General features: G+C 41.2%; 1 protein-coding gene across 1 annotated transcript; it reads right to left on the bottom strand.

The window, feature by feature from the left end:
• Window positions 1–1,124: 1,124 nt before the first annotated feature.
• Window positions 1,125–22,253, bottom strand: plekha2 (pleckstrin homology domain containing A2). Its single transcript, XM_050051471.1, has 12 exons — window positions 22,021–22,253; window positions 14,615–14,775; window positions 14,429–14,485; window positions 13,234–13,282; window positions 12,990–13,087; window positions 9,272–9,403; window positions 8,925–9,014; window positions 8,757–8,825; window positions 8,584–8,654; window positions 6,238–6,301; window positions 4,596–4,673; window positions 1,125–3,501 (listed from the first exon to the last, which is right to left on the bottom strand). The coding sequence occupies exons 2-12, from the start codon at window positions 14,753–14,755 to the stop codon at window positions 3,049–3,051; spliced, it is 1,302 nt and encodes a 433-aa protein (XP_049907428.1). The 5' UTR covers window positions 14,756–14,775; window positions 22,021–22,253; the 3' UTR covers window positions 1,125–3,048.
• Between the last annotated feature and the right edge of the window lie 4,333 nt (window positions 22,254–26,586).

Here is a 26,586-nt window from a genome sequence, read left to right as displayed (position 1 = left end):
TTGTGCACACACACAGAAGAGAAATTCAACCTCGGAGGCTTATTGTGTGTTGTCCTTTTCTCAGACCTTTATCTCTTTATTGTCTCTCAACCTGTTTGCACACAAAGGCTGTGAAACAGTATTTATGGAAAGATGTGAAGCTCAGCAGAGGAGATGATTTGATTGGTGGGAGGTTTTAGATCAGTGTGTCAAAGCATCAGAATTTAGAAGGTTTTCAAAGGACCGAAAGTATGGGATGTGAAATTTGTTTGACATAGGTGTAGATTTTGGGAGCGATGCAGAGGATACCTCAGTATCTAGGAAATGTGCGTTTGGACTTTTACACTGACAAAATTAAAGACATTTATACCATAAAGTGATGCAAAACATGAAAAATGGTGCATTAAAATCACCAAAATGCAGGAATTTAAGTGTTTGATGTTGATAGGACCCCCTCCTTTCGTGTCTCCTCTAATAATGAAGCTAAACCTACACCCTTGCCTCAACAAGCTAATCCCCTGATTCCCATAATTTCTTTCCTTTATCTTTCATCCCTCTCTTCATCACCACTGGTCCGGCCACATGTTTCTGCTTGGCTTTCTCTCAGTACCTGGAGGAGCTCTGTCTTTAACAGACTGAAAACTCATTTTAACACAGCTGACATTTCACAGGCACTCAGGGCCTTTTTTTCTTCTTTTTTACCTACAACACAATTTAAACTGTTCAGTGGAGACATTTTACTCTGCTCGGTCATGCAGCCACGCAGCTGCACTGGGAGACAGAGGGGAAAGTGGACGGAGGTCAGGACAGAGTTTTAGGCGTTTTACCTAATGGACCTTTACACTGGACGTGTGAAACACTTCACTTAACACAGCCTCTGGGTGCTATATTGGCATGTGTATGGCGTACGTGCTTGTTTGTGTCTGCATGGTGTGCATGTGTTTAAGGTGATGGCATTAAAGGTCAGATATGTCAGTCTTGACCCTCTGCATGTCTGGCAGTTGGGACATTTTTGCACTTGGGAGAGAAAGCAAAAAAACGTCAAAGTTAGTGAATTGACCCCAGCAGCCACTAGATGGCAGTGTGTGAAAAGTCAAGGTGAAACAAACTGAACTTTGGAGTTGATCAAAAACAACCCAAACAAGACAAATAAAAAGCATCATTTAATGTACAAGAAAGAAAATTAACATGACACGCAGGCAGATGAGTGCACACAGCTTCAGAAAACGGAAACAGGCGTGAACATGGTACCACATCAATGAAGTCTTGAGGTGAACCTGAGGAGGGCTGAGACTATTGGTGTAACAACATAACGTATCTGAGGCATCATCTCAGAGGAAGCTGTAATATCAGCTGTAAAAGCTAAAAAAAAAAACATAAGTAAATATGAGAAAAGCAAAGTGCAGAATTACAATTAAATTACCAGAAGTAGTGGCACATTTTCCCACATAATGCTGGAATAATAAGAAAATCACATTTACAGAGCTGTCAACCAGCTGATGAGCTGTACTTTGATGTTGGCAGTACATTCTACGACAAGTACCATCTAAAACACTGCTGTATTATTACGGTACCCTGTTAAAATGCTAAGAGGGGAGTCACAGTTTACTAACACGAATGGATTACTTCTGAACGGGCCTAATGGGCACAGACCCAGGGGCCCAAAGTGTCAGGGGGCACCCTTGCTTTCACTTGAAGAGACACGTACCAACCTGGGAGAGACTAAAAATTAAATGACCACTAAGATACACAAAACAACTACAGAGAGATGCGAAACAGCTGCAGAGACACAAACTGACTCATAAAGACTAAAACAAGGGGAATAAACACAGAGAAAGTGACAAAAAGAGACTCAAAATGACTGCTAAGGAACACAAAATGACTACAAAGAGTGCAGACAAACTACAAAGAGACTCAAAACGACCTCTAAGAGACACAAAACAACTACAAAGAGATGCAATACAGCTGCAGAGACAAACTGACTCATAGACAAAGAAAAGGGGAATAAACAGACAAAATGAGAAGAGACACAAAATTACTACAAAGATACAAACAGCTGCAAAGAGAAACATAGAGACTTATACAGACTACGAAAAGGGGAATAAGCACAAAGAGAAAATGACAAGAGAGACTCAAAATGACAACAAAGAGACACAAAGCAACTGCAAAGAGATGCAAAGCGACAACAAAAAGAGGCTGAACGACTCTGAGTTTCTTGCTCCTGTGTAGGAGAGGTGGTGGGGCAGTCTACATGTCTGTGCCCAGAGGCCCACTGTTTCATAATCCGCATATGTTTACTGATGATTTATCTTTAGGCCGAGTATTAAAAACTCCTGTTTTAAAACATAGTGCAAACACATAAAAGCTGCTGCTGACATCAGAAGAGCCCCCAGTCAGTTAGCATGTGAGTGCATGTACCATTTTTATGAGACGTACACTTACACTTTCCCCCAGACACCTGATTAGATGTTAGTAATAAAATGCTTGTTAATTATTAATGAAGGTAACATAATGTGTGTCTCGGGAGGAAAGAGGGAAAAACACTGCTGGGCTCAAAAGAAACTAAATAGACTAATTATTTTGAAGTACTTTAAGAACATAAGCTTGAATATAAAACTTATTGATACTCATGTGTTTAAATGCCTTTAAACACTTGTTGAATACTTCCAGCAGGGGTGAAAACACGTTCTTGATGTCGTATCTCCGAGGGGAGCCAAGTGCAACAGATTGAAAGCATGTGCCATAACTTGTAAGTTTGCAAGAACAATTAACTACAAGATCATTCAAGTTTTCAGAGGAAGTTGCACTAAAAATACTCCATCGTACTTCTTCACAGTCCTGTGAACAACAAACACTGCGCCTGTTGGTCCCCTTCCAGCTGGGTGCATCCTTCATCTGTAATACAGCTATATTTCCAGCAGGAGGCCCCAATCTCACGTCATGGCGTTGAGGCAGATGGTCACAGTGTCACTTCATTAGCAGGGAATACTATTATTACCAGTCACATTCATTTTAAAGCAGGTACCAACACACAAGTCCACACAGGAGTCTAAACAGACTCTGGTGAACCTATACATCTGTGGTGCGGATGCCGTCGTCGTCCAGGCTGAAGGGAAAGCTGCAGCCGCTGTGAGGCTGAGGCTGCGAGCGGTGCCTCCGACGCCCGCTGGCCACATCTCCTGATGCTGTGAGGATCCCCAGTCCACTGGTTGAAGCTGCTGGAGGCGCGCTGGGGCAAGGGTTTGGGGCAGAGAGGGAGTTGGAGGAGGAGGAGGTGGAGGAGGAAGTGGAGGATGAGGAGAGAGAAGGTAAGGTGGTCACAGAGCTGAAGGCGCTGTCATCATCCTCTGTATCCAGGATGGAGGGCTCACCCGGAGGGACAGGCGTCCAGGGCTGCCAGCCCGGTGCCACAGAGCAGGACTTGACCAGTGTAGGTCTGCGCTCATCGTTCTGTTGACCCCGAGACACCGAGGAGGCGTTGTGACTTCGATAGAGAGAGGATGCACGTTTAAATGAAAAACCCTGCAATGAGAAAGACAAAAGCATCATCAGTGCATGTAGCCAGCATGACATCAGCCTTTGGTTTGTGGACTACTGATGTGAAGCCTTCAGTTTGGCATTTTGGCTGTCGCCATTTTGTTTTTTGAAGCCAGAAGTGACCATAGTGTGGATTTCTCGAGGGGTGGATCATTGAAACTAGAGATTGAGACCAGAAACTCATAAAAAATCAAGTGAGAAGTAGGGTCATTTTCTCATAGGGTAAGGACCCTGACACGAGTCGACAGTCAGCCGTTAAGATTGTGCTGTCGATGAGCGTTTGTTGCTTAAGTTTTTGTGGTGTGGGGTTGGGTTTTTTTGGCCGATTCAGCATGTTGAATCAGCATCGGAGCCATCAGAGGCGGCAAAGCCATCAGTGAGTGAAATATCTCTGATTGGCAGTTCAGCTCCGTGTGGGAGAAGAGAAAAAGACGTGAGTAAGGCAAAGAAATGGCTACAGTGAAGAGGGCGTGAGATCAAAACAAACTTGTTATATAACATAAGATTATGTTTTTAGCCACTGAACTCTTTAGCAGAAACAGCTCATAATCGTTTGAGTTGTTGTTCGCTAGTGCACAGTAAATATGATTTTGTTCTTTCATCATCGGGTTGTGTTGTTAATGTGCCAACTAGGTAACTAGAGTCTTGAATCCGTCCTTTTGGTCTTCCAGTTTCCCTTTTTAAATGAGGAATACAGACCACCGCCACCTGCTGGTATGAAGAGATATTTCCTCTCACGCAGGCGCAGAACATACGTGCTAGCTGGCTGTTGGCTGTAATGTTTGTAGTGTGTTCAACTGCAACTTTTGACCTTTGTTGACACTAGTTCGCAGATGTCCATTTGCTGTGTCTGAGCCTTTACATACAATTGGACTTGTGTTTTCAGGCCCCCTGCTGGTCATTAGAAAGAATTCAGGTTTAAGGCACTTAAATCGGCATTAAACCACCTCACTGGCTTCACTTAAGCCCCCTGATGTCATAATACCCAATAGTTTTTACTTCTCTACCAAGACAATATAGCGAGAAAGGATTGTAGATTTTTGTTGTGTGTGTGTCAAGGAGAAAAACAACAGAGTTACCTTAGGGGGACCTCTGAAGTCCTGGATCTTCATCTCAATGTCCCTGATCCAGCCATGCATCTCCTCTGGAGAATCTGTCTGTAGGAAAACATCACGAGAAGATAAAGCCTTGCAGAGCTGCACATATGCATATAATTTCACACTAGCTACTGTAGTGGTTTGTCCTATTGTGTTATATCACTGGCAAACTTACTTGTCTGATTATTCAAAACTGAAAATAATAAGCAGTTGAGGAGGCCCTAGTTTATGAGGGCCGATGTGGTTAACATGAACATCAGCAGATATATAGCTATTGGTTTTTTTTTGTATCAGTAACCAGCTCTGATTATTCTAGTTTTTTTTAAACTTAATTTTTATTTAGTACTCATCAACAGCAATGCAGTGTACACAATTCCTTTTTTCACAGCAGTATATACCATTTATACACATTATATTCATAAATTACCTAAAAATGAAAGAAAACAGTATAGATATCCACTCTGACGTCTTAACCCATTGGTTAGAAAAAGCAAAACTTAGATAAAAAAAGTAATAATTGTCCATTTCACATTGCAATCACACAGATAAAGCCCAGGTGCAAAATTTGTTCTACAGACGATGATGTATAGTGTGTGTATATGATATGTGCATCAGGGGAATATAAAAGTCTGGCAAAGCACTACTGAATGATAAACCTCACTGTATTAATAAAGTCATGACAGAACTCCATCGTTAAGTAAAGACGGATATTTGTCATCTTAATGACTACATAATTTGTTCCATCTGATGGTTACGCACTTTAAGGCTGCTGTAAGGTATATATGTCAGAGGTATTTCTTATCCCTCACATTCAGACTTCCATGGATGACACCCAGTAGTACTACTGTGCTGTAATATCTTCGCATAGCATCAAATACCTCTCTTCAGTTCAAACCTAACTTTGGACATTGTCAAAATAGGCGGGTGTGATTGGCAGTGCATGTTCCACAGTTACTCCAACATGAGCTGGGATGTGTTGGGTCCATTTTAGATACTATTTCTGATGTTCTGACAAATTGAATTATTTTTTCCATTTAAATTCCCTTCATGCATTGGCATTAGTAAAGATTGTTCTAGTTCAAGATGATTTCTCACTTTGGTGTCTGCACTTCCACTATGATAACGGTCTCTGTATGATCTATTTTTGATTATGTGTTGGGTTTTTTTTCAGTTTACTAAATGTTCGTCATGCTTCCTTTTTCTTTTGGCACAGTCAAAAATAAAAGCGCTCATGCTTGCAACCTCTCTCTCTGTCTCTCTCTCTCCCAGCACTTCCCATCTGATCCGACCCCCACCGGCTCAGTCAGCTGTTCTCCCAGGAGAGAACAACAGGATGTTATTGTTGTTATCATAACAGATGGCTTTGCCCATTTCACAAAAACAAACATTTTATGCTCCTAAAATAAGTGAACGTGCCACACATCAGCAGCAGAGCATTTAGAGAAAACAACTCAAAACATCAGGACAGATACACCTGCCAACACCGACCCTCTGTGCGCTGACTACAAAGTAACTTGGATCTAATCAATGCTTTCACCCAGAGCCAGAGAGCACCCAACAGATTTTAAACTAGGGAGGAACAAAGCCTCTGATTGGCTGGTATAACAGGAAGGTGGGATTGTACCTGAATGTAGAAGGTTCGGGAGCCGGTGATGATCTCAAACAGGTTGTCTCTCAGCAGAAGATCCCTGATGGACACACAGAGAGGAGAATTATTATGCTGAATAATACAGTGGCTACAAGGAGGGCTAAATACTAGCGGTGTAGCGCAAATCTACAGTATGAATCAGTGTTTTTATTTTTCTGTATTCGTATCTATATTCAGACATAAACAGAAAGTGTCCAGGTGTTAACCGCACATTGTTAGAAATTATCAAGACAACCACCATCTTCTTCAGCTTGTCATTTTCTAATGTTATTTATTCGCCTCATACTGATATGTGTAAGTTTAGCTGTTCACAAAATACACAAAATAACCTAAATTAATCAAATGGTAAAGCATTATTTTACTAGCCTGGAAATCCAGACCCAAATCTAGAAAGATTTAGGGTCTGGCTATGAGTAATGCAAATGGCCCAACTCAAGGGGCAGCACCAAGCATGCATTTGAAAATATCACGACCAATCAGAACAATACACAGGGTGACGTATCCAGAGCGCTACCAGCGGAGCTAACTGGTAGATTAGACTCTTGCTGTATCCGGTCGGCAAAACAGCAAAAACGTCCTTCTTGCAAAGGAAAGATTCGAGCGCCGTCTTCTGTTCCTCTTTTAGAGAAAAAGCCAAGTCTAACTCATTCACTGTAGCGGCCAAATCCGTTTCAAACAACTGGTGTTCATCCGTAGCCATTTTGCAATGTTTACTGACTGATTCCGGACTTCGTCGTCGCAGCGCTGTCGTCATCTGTTTAGCTCGCCTCTGGCCCGCCTATATCAGATACACCGATGTGATTGGTGCAGCTCAGCTCCAAGGGCATGGGTAACGATCATCATTACTGATTGCCAGAGTGACTCGCTGAGCAAATTCAAATTGTACTCTAGCGAGAACTCTGGATTTCCAGGGTATTATTTTACATTATTTTAAAAAGAAAAATGTCTAAACTGAGTCTGTAACTGTAAAAGAGACCATTCAGCCCAAAATCAAAAATATGTGTTTTTCCTTCTACCTGTAGTTCTATTTATCAATCTAGATTGTTTTGATGTGAGTTGTCAAACGACGAAGATACTACAACAAACTACACCCATCAACCTTATCACCGTGCATAAGGAAGCATGCATTTACTCACGGATGAAAAGCATGTGCTTGTGACAGTGTGAGATGTAAACATTAATGGTGTCCTCCTTGGCTGAGCTGTAACATTAGCTAGCTCAATGGTGCTAAGTGAATTAGCAGTAGCGCAGGCTTTCTTCTGCGCAGTGATAGGGTTGACGGGTGTAGTTCGGTGGAAAGAAAAAAGTTCCTACATGAAACTGCTCATAACAAGGTCTGTGGATTATCTTGAATAACTGGGTCATGATTTCTGTAAAGAGACATTGCTGTTGAGTTTTTCAAATATATAATTTTTTGGCGCTTTGAGCACCACAATCCGAGTGCCATCTAGTTCCATTATGTTAAAGAGAAGACGGACATCTCTACGGCTGATATCTCCAACACTCTGCAACTCACGCCAAAAGAATCTAGATGGATAGATAGCATGACATGTACGAGGAAAAATCTGTATTTTTGATTTTGGTGGAAATAAATAGTGGAAACACAAGGAAGTGTCTGTGATTAAAAAAAAAAAAAGAGAGACCAAAATAAAATGCGCCATAATCACTTTTTTTTAAAAGACACTTGTGCACGCAATATGAGACGGTCCAGATAAAAATAATTTATATGAAGTGTTATTAAAAAAATGAGAGGGACATTTCTTTAAAAAAAACTTAAAACCTCTCTTGGCAATTGTGCATGCACAATGCCGATGAAATGATATTCAGGATAAACCTCTTTGAGTGTCTGAATATGAAACTTGACTTACTGACAACTCAATGTTAACCTATTGTTTGTTTATACGCTACATAAGTTTTGATGGTGTTCGTGTCTGTTCAAAGTGTAATTTGTTCTTACAGGGTTCTCACACCTTTTTAAACACCAAATTTAAGGACTTTCCTGGGACTTTCCAGGCCCAATATCCTCAAATTCAAGAACCCAACACAGCAAAAAGAGCCTCTTTACCAATGCTAAATAAAGAACATATCAAAAGCACTTCAATTTATATTCCTGCACAAAATATATAAATTCAAGTAGATTAAATGACCTCTGTCTGTTTGTCTTTTTTTCAAAACCTTACAAGGCATTGATTTTCCCCCTCACAACCCTTCAAGGATTTCAAGTATCTGTGAAAATCCCGTCATATTCACCAGAGAGACAGACACACAGAGGGAAAGTAGACTGGTGGGAGAATTTGACTGCGTGATTCACATTTGACTCACCCTGACTTGACGAGACATTCATGGACCTTCTGAATGTCTCTCAGTTGAATAGCTCGGAGAGGCTCCTTATCCTGGGACATAAGTAAACACAATTCAGACATGGACAGACAAAGACCACAGTCACACAAAAACATCAACATGTCAGAGGAAAAACAAAAAATCTGGCTCCTCACCGTCTCAGACTTGTAGTAACTGACCGCATTGTCATCCAGGGTGAAAAACCTCCTCTTCCAGCTCTTCCTCTGAAACACACACACACACACACCACCGCATTGCAGTTTCCACATGCAGCATTTTATTTAAACACAAAGTTTATCAGGTTTAAGTGGCTGGGTACTCACCACATTTCCTTGTTTGACACAGTAACCGCACCTCAGCACGCCTGGCCTGTTGCCCTTCCTCTCTCTCCCTTCTGTCTCTTCGCTCTCGTTCTGAAACATTTCACCATAAACCATCTTCAGTATCATTACAACAATTGTGGTCATGGTGACCACCATCTTCAGAACACATCAGATTACACACAGCGTGGTTTTGGAGGCCGAGAGCGAGCTGTACTCTGCTCTGCTTAAAAATAAATGCAGCAGACAAACACAATGCTCGTTAACGCTAATTCTGGCTCCCAGCATTATCAGTGTCTCCTTTAATATCGTCGTAGTAACCACATTGGTTTTAGCTTCCTGTTCATTACCTGGATGGGAGTGTGCACCACCACGCCACCGATGATCTCGGCCTTGTAGGCCTGCTGTCTCTTCCCTCCCTGAGTGTCGCTGATCACTGCGGCCACCACGGACCTCGGAGGAGCAGGGCCAGGCTTAGGAACCTGTCAGCACAGCAGCAGGTAGGATGATATTAACAAACATGGCATTAACTTAAGTGGGTAAAGCTTGCTACCAATTGCCATGGGTTAGTGGTTTAATTTCCACTGGGAGTCTCCATGCTGCAACACTGCAACTGTAATATGTTCTGCATAAAAACCTCCAACACTCTATAGGGTTGTTTGAATTTTATCATTCTTTACCAAGAGCTAGACACAAACCAGTGAACAGATCTCGCTCGGCTGAAAGACAAAGACAGGTTATGGTACGATCTATTAACTTTGTTTGGAAAAAGCAATGCCATTGTGTTAAAAAAAAGAGGGAAAACTATCCCATTTTGTGTCAAGAAGTCAGATAAAATGGGTAAAAATGGAAGAACAACCATTAGGCTCTATCTCATATTATGGACTGCTCAGTAGCTTGGCTACTATCAAAGTCTGCAAAGTGTAATCTTACATTATTTATCACACTCAACATATTCCACTCAATATGTAGGTTGCTGCCCAAAAAGCACATATCTACTGATACTAGCATGGGGTGGATGTCATGTTATTCCACTGCACATGGCCACTGGGATACACACTGTTACGCACATAGCAACAGAGCCTTTGATTTATGGACAGACTAAACCCATGGCAACATGGGTGCCCTCAGTAGGCTTCATGTGATGGCTAACGGTGACCACAACTCCTTTCAACATGGATAAATGGATGAATAATCACAGAGGACATTTATTACTGGATTTAAAAGTTTTACAAAGTCTCTAAAATGTTCCATGCTGGATTAAAATGCTTCTGAAAGGGAGAATACAACAGTGACAAAGTGGAGACCATTTTAAAGTACGTGTCTAGACCGCAGCATCTATCTATGAATAGTAAATAGAGTATTTTGATGTCATACACAGCATCAATGACCTTGTTATTTAAATGTATTAATAATTATGTGGTATCAGATCGGTGCATAGACATGCATACTTTCAGATACCCGAGCCAGTGTTTTGGGCAGTATCATAGGCATCAGAACAATTCTTTTTTTTTTCACAAATTAGTTATTAAAGCTATAGTGCGTAACTTCTACAGGTCCTTAAATGTCCGTTTCACCCAAGCCACTACTAGAGGAGATGACACAATGCTGATTAAGCCGATCGGCTCCTCTAACAACTCGCGGTATTTTTCAATATCATTTTTAGTTTGTGTGTCAACCGGCGACATTCCCGCGCTGGCGCACAGAAAATGCTTCCTCACAACAAGAAGGGAAGGGGAGGAAGAGCGGAGAGTGTCATAGCAAGAGGTAGAGCGCAGGTAGAAAGAGAAAGCAACATGGCAGAGAAGCGGCCGAGACATGGTTCAGAAGTGGATCCTACCACAAAGAAAAAGCCTGGACGTTCGGCTGAAGGCAAAGAAGGAAAGTGACCGACGGAGAAGGCAAACAAGGATTTGTATTGGCGTCGCTTTTCCTCGGTGGAGAGCCCTGAAGGAAGAAATTGGGCTGAGGGCAGACACGGATGTTGCCTTGCTGCTGTTGGATAAGTAAGTGACTTGGTTTATAATTATATTATGAGTAGTATGTGTTGCTGTTACATGTACTGGACCTAGTATTTTACTATTTTCTTGGAAGTGGTGCTATGAACGTAATGTAATGTTAGCAGCCTGGTGTTCGCGACGTTGTGTAGCATTGTGTACATGGTGTGAAGCGAGTGTTACTCTGTGTACATGGAAGTGCCGGCTTATTTGTTGTAATAACGCATTATCCGCTGGGGGGCGACAGAAGTTACGCACTATAGCTTTAAACACGAAGGATGAGGAGGGGTCACATTACACTACTTCAACCAAAGATAAATGCAGTGAAACACAGAAGTAACTTCATAGTCACAGCAATCTAGTGAAAGGGTTCTGGGAAACAACTGGAGAGGCTATTCTTAAAACAAGCCAGCAAAAGTCTGTAGATGTTCACTACAGTATGGATGTTCAAACAAATTTTGATTTCTTTCTTGATGTTTTACTGTCAGTTTATCATGATGGGTGAAACAGTGACATTGCAGTCATTTCAGTGACTGTATGTGATGTAAGTGTAAACATGTGTTTATTACCTCTGCCAAGGAGGTTATGTTTTCGCTGGCGTCTGTTTGTCTGTTTGTTTGTCTGCAAAATAACTCAAAAAGTTCTGAACGGATTTTGATGAAATCGGTTGAAGCGAAGTGGATACAATAATGAAATGGCGGGAAATCCGAGCTGCTTGGCGGAGGTCTGCGCTCCCAGAGTGCTTTTCTAGTTTTATATGTTCTGACAATGACATCTAACAAGGATCCAAATAAACAACCAACAGTTCACTACTTTTAGCTGAAAAAAAGTCACAAGCTAGCTAATGAGTTTTAAAAAAAAAAAAGGAAAAAAAAAAGAGCGGGCAGCTGTGGCTTAGAAGTAGAGCAGGCCGTCCACCAATTGGAAGATTGGCGGTTCAATCCCCAGCTCCTCCAGTCTGAATGTCAAAGTTTCCTTGAGCAAGATACTGAACCCCAAATTGCTCCTGATGGCTACTGAGTGTTAAAAACTGAGTAGCAGGTGGCACTTTGCATGGTAGCCTCAGCCACCAGTGCGTGAATGTGACTCGTAGTGTAAAAAGCGCTTTGAGTGGACGGATGACTAGAAAGGCACAATACAAGTGCAGGTCCAGGGGGTGGCCTGAGACTGCATCGACTCTGGTTTGATTCCGGTCAAAGACCAAGTTTTACGTTAAACCCTCCTCACTCTCTCTCCTTTTATTTCCTGTCTGTTTTCACGATAAGCTACCACATTAAGACAAAATGGCCTCAAAAATCTTAACAAATAATCCAATTTCCCTACAAAGTAAAAGACAAACATATTAACAAAATATATACTCTTCCACCCCTTGATGCGTCTGGAGAAGACAAATCACAGAAATATCATGTGAAGGGTTTCATTTTGACCGTTCTATCATTTGTAAATCACTAAATTCTTCAGTTCTTTACTTTCATTCCTGCATTAACATAAGGTCCATTCTGGTTTAGGAAGTATTTTTTAGTTTTCATTGAGGCCAAGGAGGGTGAGAAAAGGCGGCAGAGAAGCCCTCCCGTCAAAGGGGAAGTGAAAGAGAGAGTGAGCGGCGCTGCTTCCTGTGTCAGCATGCAGGTGAGAGAAAAAGAGAACCGTTCGTCTCTGTCATCTGGATGTCACCAGTCAAAAATGCGCTGGTCATCTCGTTAAACACAGACAAATATTATGCAAATGTGCAACCTGAATGTGACACACACACAGTGGTGTTTTGACACCTCCACCACAGTAACGTCTGTGTGTTATCGCTCATATTCATGCACATTCACAATTTCCTCTGTCAATAAGTGTGTGAGAGGGTATCTGTGGGCTGCGTGCCAGCATCGCACCCACTCGGGCCAAACTGGTTTCAGTTACATCACCACAAACTGTAGCTTCCTGTGCTCAGGTGGAAATCCCTTATCAATAACTGATTGTTCAGCCTCTTTCTAAACACACAACAGACAAATACATTTGGCCATAACATTGTGTGTGTGTGTGTGTGTGTGTGTGTGTGCAGGTGTTTGTGTGTTGCACTCACAGTGATCTTGCTGGCCTTGTTGAGAGCTTCCACCCAGTCCCTCATGTCAGTCACATCGTTGGCTTGGAGGAAATACCTCCGGGAAACTGCGTTGATGACTACAGAAATAGACAGGAATTCCATGAATATCCACAATCATCTCATTATATCATTTTATCACATGTGTGAATAAAATTAATGTCATTGTGCACTTCTGCACAAGCATGACTCAGTGTTTCCCCGAAAAAAGAAAAAAGAAACTCACCAAAGCAGAACTCTGTCTTGGGCTTTTGCTTTGCTGCAGCTTCACTCACCTGAGGAGAGAGGGAGACAGAAGGAAAGGGAAGGAGACCGTAGGAGGGGAGACGAGACAAAAGGAGAGAAGAGACAGGAGGAAAGGAAAGGAGACCAGAGGAGTGGAGACCAGACAAAAGGAGAGGAGAGAAGAGAAAGGAGGAAAGCGAAGGAGGCCAAAGGAAAGGAGATGAGACAAAAGGAGAGAAGATGACAGACCAAAGGAAAGGTAACGAGACAAAAGGAGAGAAGAGGATAGACAGAAGGAAAGGGAACGAGACAAAAGGAGAGAAGAGGATAAACAGAAGGAAAGAAAAGGACACAAAAGGAGAGGACAGACAGAAGGAAAGGGAAGGAGACCAAAGGAGAGGAAAGGAGAGGAGACAATGGTAGATGAGAGAGGAGAGAGAAGGAAAGGAAAAGAGACAAAAGGAGAAAAGGTGACATACCGAAGGACAAGGAAGGAGACAAAAGGAGAGAAGAGGATAGCCCAGGGGAAAGGGAAACAGAAAAAAGGAGCAGAGAGGATAGACGGAGGGGAAGAAAAGGAGACAAAAGGAGAGGAAAGTAGAGGAGACAAAAGTAGAGGAATGGATAGACAGGAGATGATTAACAGAAGGAAAGGGAAAGAGACCAAAGGAGAGGAGACAACGGTAGAGGAGAGAGGAGACAGAAGGAAATGGAAGGAGAGGAGAGGAGAGGAGAGGAGAGGAGAGGAGAGGAGAGGAGAGGAGAGGAGAGGAGAGGAGAGGAAAGGAGACCAAAGGAGACCAAAGGAGAGGAGAGACAGAAAGAAAGGAGAGGAGACAAAAGGGGAGGAAAGGAGACAAAAGGGGAGGAAGGGAGAGAAGTGAGGAGAAGAAACATTTCATATCTTTGCCGTCTATTTGACTCAGAGTGTCCAGGGAGGAGCTGTCAGCGCTACAGTGCAGTGCAGCCAGATGTCATTATCTCTGGTTAGCTCAGCGAGCGCTCTGACATCTGGAAAACTTCACAAAGTCTGCGCCTGCATGTGACTACAGATAACTCCGATGCGGCGTATCTGTGCACCCCATTTACATGTTCGTATCTGTGTGTATTGCTGTGTCTGTCACACTGCTCAGATGTCTCCTCTGCTGCACATGTATGTAAGTTACTACAACCCACAGCAAAGTGAGATGGTTTACCTTAGAGATGTAGGTTAGTTTCAGGCTGCCAACAAAGCTAGCTCCACTGGGCAGGTTCTGCATGCAAACACAAACACACAGACTCGTCATTGGCTCAGAGTCCAAGGTTACACAGCTCTTATTGGTCAATTTCACTTCCTCTTGCTGTTTGTGCAAGCGTGTGTCATGCATATATGTGTGGAGCACCTGAGGGTTGTCCATATACCACAGCAGAGCATTTTCCTGCGTGTCGAGGATGAAGTATCGCCTCTGGAAGCGGCAGCTGTTCTCCTTCTCCTCGATGTCCAGGAAGCCACATACACGGTTCAGCCGGTCAAAGTACGGCATGCTGCTGCTATCACATGTCACTGAGACACACAGACGGACAGATAGAAAGACAAATACTCAAATCAGATGGACAATGAGAGGCAAAATATGTAAAGGGAGCAACAGAAGGAGATGGACTTGTAGAACAGAAAGGCAGAAACAGGCAGATGTGGAGGATAAACCATCTTTCATTTACTGTTCACACACACACACACTCACACACACAGGAAGAAAGAGACCCACTCGCACTCAGCAGTTTTTCATGTGACGTGATTGAGGCTGAGCAGCAAACCCTGAAGCCCGAGGCTGAGCTGAGGCCCTCCACCACAGCCAAAAATTACAGACTGCACTCAAGATCTGCACACACGCACATTTCCACTGGCCATGGAAGAGAGAGGGAGGGAGGAAAGGGAAAAAGAGGAGAGGCAGGGGGAGAGAGTTGGTGAGATGTATTCATTAGGATGATGCCATGCATGTGAATCACTGAGCTCACTATCACTAAATCGCGACCCATTCAGCTCAGACACTCCAGGTATGCTGATGAAATTTCAGCAATGTTTGCTTTTCAGTAGAATCTTATCCACGGCAGACATCTGCACATGAGAGTGCTTTTTCATTTGTTGGAGGAGTCAGACGACTTCTGGCATGGCGAGAGCTCTATTTTATAATCTCGGCCTCTTTATTGCTGAGGGAACTTTCAGTCCCTTCACTGCTGTTTCTTGTGCATCTCTGCAGACTAAACACGAAGTAATCACATGACATACTGTGCACAGTCGCCTCAGATGCACTGGATCAAAAGATGCAAAGCAGATTTTCTGCACATTGTCATTTTCATAAGTCCTTACACTTCCCCCCATACTTGAATGTACTGAAAAGACTTCAGTGTAAATTGGTCACAAGGGCAGTGCTGGAAGAAGCACACAAATGTTTTTTTTCTTTAAGATAATGTTTTGGGCGCTATTGCCTTTATCTTTTATTACTTTTTTTAATAAATTTTTTAGTTTAACAAACTCATGAACTATTCAGCATCAACAACAGAACGAAAAGAAGGTAAAAACAAACAAAAAAACCTATGCACAACAAAAAAATCCCACCACAAATCAACAACAGACGTTGCAATATATAAAGAATTAAAAGAAAGAGAGAAAACAGAAATATTATAGCATAGCACATACAGATGAAACACTCAGCCGTTGCCTATTAAGGACAGTCAAGTCAAAGTCTCTGTAGGAATGGAAAGGTTTCCAACAGGGCCGTAAATAAAGACAGTGCAGGCTGTGCGGTTACACTGGGGCCAATGGGATGGGGATGGGGGGCCCATAGAAAGTTGAGAGAAGAACAAACACTTGCAACTGATTCAGACTGCCACCTCAGAAATACGACTGTAATCAAATAAGAACTCACGGTAAACTGATAGTAGTGCCATTTGATATTTATGCATCAAAAGGGTATGGTTTTCTATTTCTTTGTTTGGTTGTTGTTTTTTCGGTAAAACAGTCACTAGCAACAAAATTATATGCTTATTAAATAAATTATAAAACACGTCTCCCATTGGTTTGTGGACTCCTGTTTTGAAGCCTTGAGCTCAGTATTTTGGCCATGGCCATCTTGATTTTTGAAGCCAGAAATGACCATATTTGCACAAGAGGCTAAAGCTGTGGAGGAGTGAGGGGTCATTTTAACATGGGGCTATATGGGGATTGACTCGCTCTTGGAGCAGGCCTCAAGTGGCCACTGGAGGAACTGCAGTTTTTGGCACTTCTCCATTGATGAGACTGTTCTGCTTGGTGCACATATGCAAAGATCCTAGCTGGGTAATATGTATGTTGATGCTGTCAAGTCTCTATTTGACTATGTAATGAGATGATACGATATACAGTGGCTTGTTTTAGCTGCAAAATCTGGCACTAGGGCCTGTAAAAATTGCATGCACTGGGGCCCGTCGTCACTACCTTACGCCACTGGGCTCCAAAGTCTCCAATATGTGTCTGATGTATGATTGAGATCATGAGTCAGTTTCTCCAGAGGTATAAGAGCCAATACCTGTGATATCCACATACTGACCGTGGGAACCTGCAGAACAGACCACCGTAGCAACATACACTTTTTTAGTCAGAAACAGGAGGATTATTAGCAGAGATCTAGTGTCCATATCAAAAACATCTTCTGGAGTATGGTTTTAAAGGTAAAATGAGGAAGACAGTGTAAACTGTTTACCAGTGATCTCCTGAATCACAAAATGAACCTCTTTCCAGAATGTCTGGCTATTGCCTTTATTGATAGGACAGCTGTAGGTAGACAGGAAAGGTGGGAGACAGAGAGGAGATGACACGCAGCAAAGGGCCGCGGGTCGGGTTGAACCTGGACCGCTGCAAATGACTCAGCCTATGGGACGTACACTCTACCAGGTGGGTTGGAGATCGCCCCAGAACTACTCAGATCTTTTACTTGAGTAAAAGAAAAAAAAAATGTATAAAAGTATAAGCATAAAAAAAAACTTTAATTACTAAAAGTAAAAGTAGTCATTACACAGAGTGGCCCATATCAGAATAATGTATATGATATTACTGGATTATAATTATTGATGCATTCCTGTGTTCATCACTTTAATGTTGCAGCTGGTGAAGGCAGAGCACATTTAAATTAGTTTATATACCCTGTAGGCAGGTAGCTTGTGAATTTGCCCCAGGGATGAAGGTAGTTTTCCCCTTTTCTTAACCTGTAATAATACATCATCATTTATATGTTGATTATATGTATCATTAACCTTAATCTAAAAATTTAACTAGTAATCACAGAGTTGTGGACTCCAGTCACATGATTTTGACTTGACTCAGACTCGAGTCATAACTTTGATGACTTCAGACATGACAAAATCCAAAAAGACTTGCAACTCGACTTGGACTTTAACACCAATGACTCATGACTTCACTTCGACTTGAACTTTTTGACTCAAGAATCAATTCAATTCTCTTTCCTTTAATGAATCAACTAACATTACCACTATTCATTCCCAGCAAGTCAAAACTTAAATCACGAGCTCCACTTTGTTTGAGCCAATCCAAAAGCATTAAGTCAAGATGCAGGAGAGAAACATGAAGAACTAACGTTACGTTACTGAGCTTTATTAAGATACCAAAGATAATTTCATTTGCACACAGAAACTATGCAATGGTCAACAAAAAACAATTTAAAGTATGCAAAATATACAGGCTGAAAATTACAGATTGAGACACCACAACTTCAAATTTTGGTAAATATTTGAAGTGGCACAAAAAAACAGTAAGTTGAGGGAAATATGAACGTGGTGAGCTAATGCTTAGCTAACATAGTTACATTGTTATTAAAATGGTGTGACATTTGGTGAAACGCAAATTATGTAAACTCAAAAAATTAGGACTTCTGACTTTACTCGGGACTTGCCTGTCTTGACTTGGGACATGAGTGCTAAGACTTGAGACTAACTTGTGACTTGCAAAACAATGCCTAAATAAAGTTATCAAATAAATGTGGTGGAGTAAAAGGTACAAAATTTGCCTATGAAGTGTAGTGCAATAAAGCATAAAGGTGCAGAAAATGGAAATACTCAAGTGAAGTACATGTACCTCGAAGTTGTACTCTTGCACAGAACTTGACTAAATGTACTTAGTTACTTTCCACCCCTGCACAAAAGTAAAATGATGGCTAACTAGGCCACATCTGTGACTGATTTTATTTTTTTTTTATCGGAACAAAAAGTATAACGTGACAGTCATATAAAATATATAATCAGGACTGAATGTCTGAGCCCTTTGCCAATACTTTTACAGGACTGTCCTAAATTTCCATAAACATTTCCATGAAAAGACACTGCACATATGACCCAACAACGCACAGACAAACATAGACACAGAGGAACAACACACAGGCTGCATCTTCACTGTGCTGGTGGATCTCCTGTGAAACTATTCTTGAGCCACAAGTCAGAAAAATGCTTCATTTTGAAACTGCTTTGAAAAATGAGTGGGCTGTGTGTCTGACGTGTCGGTTGTGTTACATTCATTTCTTTTGCCATTAAAATAGGTCAAAGATTCAAACCATTCAAAGGCCTTTTGCAGAGACTCTGGGTGTAATGGAAAAAAAATAATGCCACAGAGGTCACACAGACACCAACGCTGAGGCTGAGACTGAGACTGACACACCCACACACACACACACAGACGCACACCCGTGCATGCACGTATATAAACCATTTTGGGTATCGGAAAACATCAGGCTAACCATTACAGGGCGAAGCAGCAGTGAGGTTGTGGCATCTTTGGCAAACTTTACTAATAAATATAATTGAGACAGTCTTTAGCAGATTTCTATGAAACTTAAAGTACTTTGGCTTTGAAATGTAACAGGATACACATCAGTTAATGTTAATACAGTCTGTGTGTGTGTGTGAAGGCAGGACACAGTGTACAGATCACAACAGTGATATCAGTGTTATTGTCTTTAACCACATCCAGGGCAGCAAAGTGAAACCCACCTACACTCAGTTTACACATCTGCTTTACTTGTGGACAAGTTCAACCTCTTTTCTGAAACAGAAACTGAATCAAAATGGTATCAGTCACTCAATTTTGTAATGTGCGTCTATGAAGTTCAAAAGAATCAGTAAAATCAGGGCAGAACAGGCCACAACATCTCTTAAAGTGAAGCTCCACAAATGCTCAATCTTACACTTCCCTGAATGCAACTCAGTGGTCAAACCAAGATAGCACGTGGCAGATTTGCTCTGATTTGCTACAGTTCGCTCCAGAGTCACACAAGACAATATACAACTGATTTTAAACGCTTTAAGGCCCAGAGTGCAGGATTGATGGGCAACTATGAATTCATTAGTTTATCATCACTTGAAAATAAAAATCATTGATTTTTCTTTCCTTAGAATGAGCCATTTAAATCTACATACTGAGCAGGTTACGAGTTGTATGTACAAATCACATACTCACTCCAGGTAGGGCCATTTCCTTTTTTTGTTTTTGCATCGTCAGCCACCGTAGTTCTCCTACGCACGTGGCACATACTTTCATCACTAGGTGGCACTAATTGTGCATTCAGAATATCAGCGAAAATTTTGGCACATGAGTTGCCGAGGTGACATCATTATGCAGAAACATAGTGGATGAAAATAAATGTTCAGCTGATGGTAATATGCTTTTATTAATTCACAAATTTCATGTTAATTTTTTGCTCACATGTTATTTGTATTATGATGTAAGTTGTAACTGTTAGTTGCCGTCCATGTAAAGTGAACTAGATTAGTTAGAAAAGTCACTAACTAGCAATAGTGAGGTAAAGCAATATTTCAGTAGTTTTAGGGGATGTACTGCTGCAGCAACAATTCTGGGACAATATCACTTTATAATATAAAGCTTCAAACTGTTACTTGAATGCTCTGAGCAATAAAATACAATACATCTTCTTTGTGGCGTCCATGTTGTTTCCACATTACAAGCTCATGAACAAACCAAAGTTGGAAGAACGACTTCCAAACTCAGGAATTGGGACCATCCAAAGAGCACATAAACGCAGCATAAATCCTACACACTGGACCTTTAAGTTGTCTAACTGACTTTGACATGTGAATCAGTGGAGCACCCCTTTAACTTGCTGATTCGATTAGCCGATCATCTGAAAATTAACTGGCAACTAATCTAAGAATTCTGTAACACTTCCAAATTCAAGATTCCCATCTGTGAGGCTGACAGTGTTGGAATATTATTGATACTATTGATGCATTAATGTAAGAGCAATACGTCATTGTTGTAGGTGGTTGAGGTGAAGCTAATTTTAACAGTTTAATACACTTTCTATAACAAGGCCTCATATTTTTAGGGACTGTCCAGAAATTACTGTTTTGAGGGTTTTGCAGTATTTTCTAAGTTAAGTGCAGCTACAACAGTTAATCGGTATATATTTGTCAGCAATCAAATAAATTGCCACGTAATTTGATAACTGATTATTGGTTTGAGTCATTTTTGTAAGAAAAAAAAAATCAAATTTCTCATATTCCAGCTGCTTTAGTGTTAATATTTTCGGCTTTCTTTCCTCCTAGATGACAATAAACTGAATATGTTTGGGTTGAGGACAAAACAAGACTTTTGAGGATGTCATCTTGGACTTTGGGAAACACTGATCGACGTTGTTCACCATTTCCTGACATTCTATAGACCAAACAAGTAATCCTATAATCGAGACAATAATCGGCAGATTAATCAGAAATTAAAATAATCGTTAGTTGCACCCCTAAAGTCAAGGAGAGGGTCTATTGAAAATATTAATAAAGCTGGCGAGGGCCTCATCAGCCCCCTCACCACCCCAATCATTTTCATACAGTCATTATGTGTATTCACAGTAGATTCCAGTCCCTTTTACAAGCCTGGCATGGCTACACATTTTGACAAATGAAAGTCTGCCACAATTAGACGCCTGGTCTAGTTGACAAGCAGTTCATTTTTTTTGAAAGAAGCTATTTGAATGTAGTTGTGGGTTGTTAGAAACCTCAAATTATTATGTGTCCATTCCTCAATTACCCTGTAAGTTATTCATATTCCAATAGTCTGTAGGGGAATCAAAAGGGTTTGAAAGGAAAGGCCTGTCTCATACAGATGCCTATCCCAAACATAAGCCTTTTGATTTCAATGATTTGAGCAAATTATAAACTGGTAACTAAAGCTGTAAAAATACAAGATTTCCCCCTAAAATGTGGTGGAGTAAAAATATTAAGCTACATAAAGTGGAAATAAAATAGCGCAAAATAGGCCTATTTAGAAGTTTTGGGCCGCTGGTTGGACAGAACAAGCTATTTGAGGACCTTGGGCTCTGGGAAGTTGTGACAGGCATGTTTCAATAGTGTCTGTCATTTTAGTGACCGACACATTAATCACTTGCTTTCCTATGACAGCTGGATGTTCACAGTAATGATCACAGAGTGCAGACACAAGCTTCACGCCACCAAATGACCAATCTGGAGACCGTGAGCGCGTGCACGTCCCCCTATAACGTGATTATGAGCGTGCAATGAAAAGTTTAAGCGGCAGAGTTACTCAGCGACACCTGACAGACGTTACATTAGTTCAGCTCAGATGACCTGCACTGACTCACCAGATCCAACAACGATTTAACGGCCTGCCACACCTACAGCATTGTACCATCCGCGCGCATATAGCACACTCACACACACACACTGGCAATGAGGCAACACACACGCACACACACACAGAATGATAAAGTGCCCCTGTCGGCTGACTACTTACCCACTGTGGAGAGTCAGTGTGCGCCACAGCCAGCGCCCCGCACGGCTCCGGAGCTCAGAGGACAGACCCGAGTTGGGTAAATAACGAGCATGTTACACAAAGTTTAAATAAGTTTTACAAACAGCACCTATATGAACAAAGCCGGCGTGCACCAGGTTCCCACACTGTCGTCTGTTTGTTTGTGTGATCGGATTACAGAACAGTTGTCTTTTTTTCCGGGTTGGTCGTTTCGTTATTAGAATAAACCAGCCCCGGATGTGATCTATGCGTCCTGTGAGCCCAGGCCGGGCCCTCCTCCTCCTCCTCCTCCTCTACTCTGCCGCTGAGTGAGCTCACAGAAGAGGAACTAAGCAGCCCAACAGGTTTTTATCTATTTGATTTTTTAACACCATAAGCGATGCAGATCCCTCTTCCCTACATTTGGTTTGACACTTTGCGCTCTTTGTAGATGCTTTTATTCATACGATACATAAAACATGCACAGTATCTTTCTTTCTGTTGCCGCATGCATTTGTTGTCTCTCAGGTGGCAACTGGAAAAGTGGGTCAAACACACACACACACACACTGAGCTGAATCAGTTGGTTCATATAAATGAGCAGCTATAAAAGAAGGGAGTGTAAACCTGGTTAAACAGGTACAGAATGAAGAATGGTGTCATTCATCTACTGTGGGACATGAGAGTGTGACAGGTGCTGTGCAAGGTGCAGGGTCATGTGCCAAAAGCAGTGCCTATAACAACATAGACTCCATGTACTTTTACATTTGTAAAAGCAACAACAGGACTACTGAAAGCAATCATGTTCTCTTCAAAGCAGGGCTAATGAGTCCAAATTTTCCCAGCACCCCACCTCCATCATTATTACTATTATTATTATTATTAGTGTTATGTTGCAGTGTATATTGCCCCTAAATGTCGTTCCAAGTCCTTCTCTACATTGTCAAGTGTTTCTGGTAAGGAAATACTACAGTGCTCACTGCTCACTTAGACTCGGCGTCATCATGGTTAAACCTCCCGAATCTCAGTATAAAGAAGATTCACCATGATCATACTCAAGCAAATCCCTCTCAAGCATCTTCTGGGTCCAGCCTGGGGCCTCCTATCTAGAGAACGCCTTGGGGTCTCCCAGGAGGAGCCGGAAAGCGTTGCTGTGGAGAGGGATGTCTGCGTACTTTGCTTGGCCTGCTGCCCCCATGACCCAGCCCCAGATAAGCAGATGAAAATGGATGGATTGATGGATACTCAAGCAAATACACGACACTGACAACCTCAACTGAAAAAACATACACTTATATTAACAAATGTTCAGAGAAGTTGTTGCATGCTATTTTAGAAGTTAGCTGAGTAATCCTGCTTGATGCCTGTGAACAAGTGGAAACTTTTTGCAGTAAACTCATTTGAGCTGCTTTTCTTTTTCTAGCTTGTGTGGTTTTTATATTTTATTTTGTTATAATTTGGTGTGTCATGTAAATTGTAGTTTGATTGTTAAGTTACAAAGTAGTTTGAAATACTTTTTCTGAGTAGCTTTAGTTATCCAAACTAGATTTCTCCCTGCAGTAGCTTTGCTGTAGATCAGCTTATTCCAGTGTGAAGTAACTGGCAGTTTGCAAAGTAGCTTCCCCAACACTACATGTAATAATGTAATCCGCCATTTTGATTGTTTTGAAGAACACATTTTTGATGTCCTCTCTTAAACCGTAGGTTTGATTTGTACCAAATTTTCTGTGGATCATCACTGGACCACTCTTACCAACAAATAGCAAATGCTTGTTGATGTCTATTTTGTTTTGAAGACAGTACCAATGAACTTTAGAGGGGGTGTGGCTCAGCACATAAATGGACCTAATTCCATAAATGTTGAGCTAATTGTCACAAAATCCATAGAAAATGTCTATTAAAGTACTAGACACATAATCTGACAGTTTCATTCAAATTGTCCTCTAGAGGCGCCACATATGCAAAAACTGGGCACAGCAGAACACAAATCAGAAATTGTTTATCCAGTTTATTCAAAACTTGCAGGATATGTTCCATAATAATGTTGAACCCTGTGTGTAAAATTATTTTGAAACCACTCAATAGGGGGCGCCTCCAGCTCCACACAAGTGCATCGGCCTTTTTGCAAAAGTTGTCCATAAATCAATGACAGTTTGTCCAAACATCACCAAACTCTGCAAATAATTTTAATGAAGCATTTGAAGCATGTTCCCAAAGTGTTTCTGCACTTGACCAATAGGAAGGGACAGTGTTGTGAAAGAAGAGTGTGGCCCAGCAGAGATGTGGATGTAAATGAGTGAGCATCTGTCTAATCGCCATTGAACCTGATGTTTATCTTTAATGCAGACTGTCAAAGGTCTTGATCCTAGGCAGCTTTCAAGTTTTAAAGGTCCGTGCTGTCTTGAACCCCAGAATCGCCCCTTGTGGCCATATTATCTTCTGTGTTTATGTAAAATCTTAATCTGCAAAGTAGCAACTTGAACATCAGGCGAATGTTGTGGTGTAACAAGCACAGCTGTACTTAATTACAGTACTTCAGTATTTCTTCACTGTTTTACCACCTTTACACCAAGGTGACCACAGTTTGAGTCCTGTGATGAAACTCCAGAGAGACAGTATGAGAGCTCAGAGGATGAACTGAGCTGACCTCCTTGCTTAAACACAGAATCTGGGTTTGGCACACATTTACATCGTCCTCGGTGCTGAGACTGCAACCTTTATAAGTGCTGAAATAACACATATCTGCATTTACAAGACTGACTCTGTATTCTTTTTTTCTTTCTTTGGGTTAATTTGTGTCCTCTTGTTTAGAGGAAGTGGTTGCACGTCATATGACCTGCCTGAGGAGGGAAATCTACCTCACTGATTTCATTTCCTGTGGCGACTGCACAGGATTCAAGTTACACAGTTGCAGAAGGAAGTCCTGACATTTCCACAGATCCTAATTTTTCTGCTGAATATCACATACTGTTTTCTCTTGACTGTACGCATGCTTTCACGTCGGGGACACTACATGCCTATCAAGGTGATCTTACCCACACACAAACACACAATGTACACACACACAAAAATAAGGGTGTGGTTGTATCTTTATTCAGATATGCCTGCATGCACAAAAAGTGAATGACTCAAGCAATAACGGCACCATTATAAAAGTATTTGTATTTATTTATTAATTTATTTAACATGTTTTAAATATTGTCATGTTAAAATACTTTCCTTTCTGGTTCCCATGGCAATGACACAGTTAAATAATGTGGTTCCATGGCGTCAAACGAGCTGCACACTAGCTACCCACCGAGGCACCCCAGCACCTACCCAAACCACACCGAGTCCCTATAACAAAAACCGTGGGTACGTGTACTTCACTTTGTACACACTTATTCACCACAAACACTCTCAGGTTCACAAGTTGCTTTGCAGCTTAACATCACCTGAACGTGAACACACCACTATAGATAATCAAGTTACTATTCAAGTATTTAAATAATGATTAAAACAAAATACAACACAATCAAAGGCGCTGAAGCTGGTATATGGGAAAGACCACCTTCACTGCACCAACGCAGTCATCAGAAAAATGCTTTGTTTGTCTTTGAACAACCTGAAACTCTCACAGCTATGGAAGCCACTTCACACCAGTGTGATGAAATGAAGATTGTGTGAGTCAATATCATGTAGTCATTATTAGGTAGCTCAAATTAAGGAGACAGGCTCTCAAATTACTGAGTTAGTAGCCCAAATAATGACATAGTATCTCAAAATAATGACTTAATGTCACAAAGTAACAACTTAGTATCTCAAAATGACTTAGTGACTCGAAGTAATGACTTTGTGTCACAAAGTAATGACTTAGTATCTCAAAATAATGACTTAGTGTCACAAAGTAATGTCTTAGTATCTCAAAATAATGACTTAGTGACTCAAAATAAAGACAGTATCTCAAAATAATGACTAAGTGACTCGAAGTAATGACTTAGTATCTCAAAATAATGACTTAGTGACTCGAAGCAATGACTTAGTATCTCAAAATGACTTAGTGACTCGAAGTAATGACTTAGTATCTCAAAATAATGACTTAGTGACTCGAAGTAATGACTTAGTGTCTCAAATTTATGAAAAACTTTCTCAAAATAATAACTTAACTCAGAATAATGACTTTGTAGACTACCTATAAATGAGAGACTTTCAACTAATATAATGACTATATATTGCAAAATAATGAGAAAGTTTTACAATAATGACTTGTCTTTAAGTAATGACTTGGAATGATACTAACTCATTGTTTTGAGATACTAAGTCATAATTTTGAGAAAGTTTCTCATCATAATGACTTACCAGATTTTTATTTTCATCACATTGGCAGACATGGGCCTTTGTACAAATCATTTTCGAAAACTTCGATTAAAAATCTCTGAGGGGCAGAGTGACAAAGACAAAAGGGTGGATGGATGGACAACACAGCAAATGATTAAACAGACAAGGAACACATGATGAATCACTGGAGGAAAAGAAAAGTTGAAGTGTTCACAGCTGACTGGCGGCCACGCGCAGCAGCAGGGCCGTGAT

The sequence above is a fragment of the Epinephelus moara genome, chromosome 8 (assembly GCF_006386435.1).
Source record: "Epinephelus moara isolate mb chromosome 8, YSFRI_EMoa_1.0, whole genome shotgun sequence".
NCBI classification, from domain to species: Eukaryota; Metazoa; Chordata; class Actinopteri; order Perciformes; family Serranidae; genus Epinephelus; species Epinephelus moara.
Note: the sequence above shows the minus strand (reverse complement) of the source record. Positions and strands in the feature narration are given on the sequence as shown.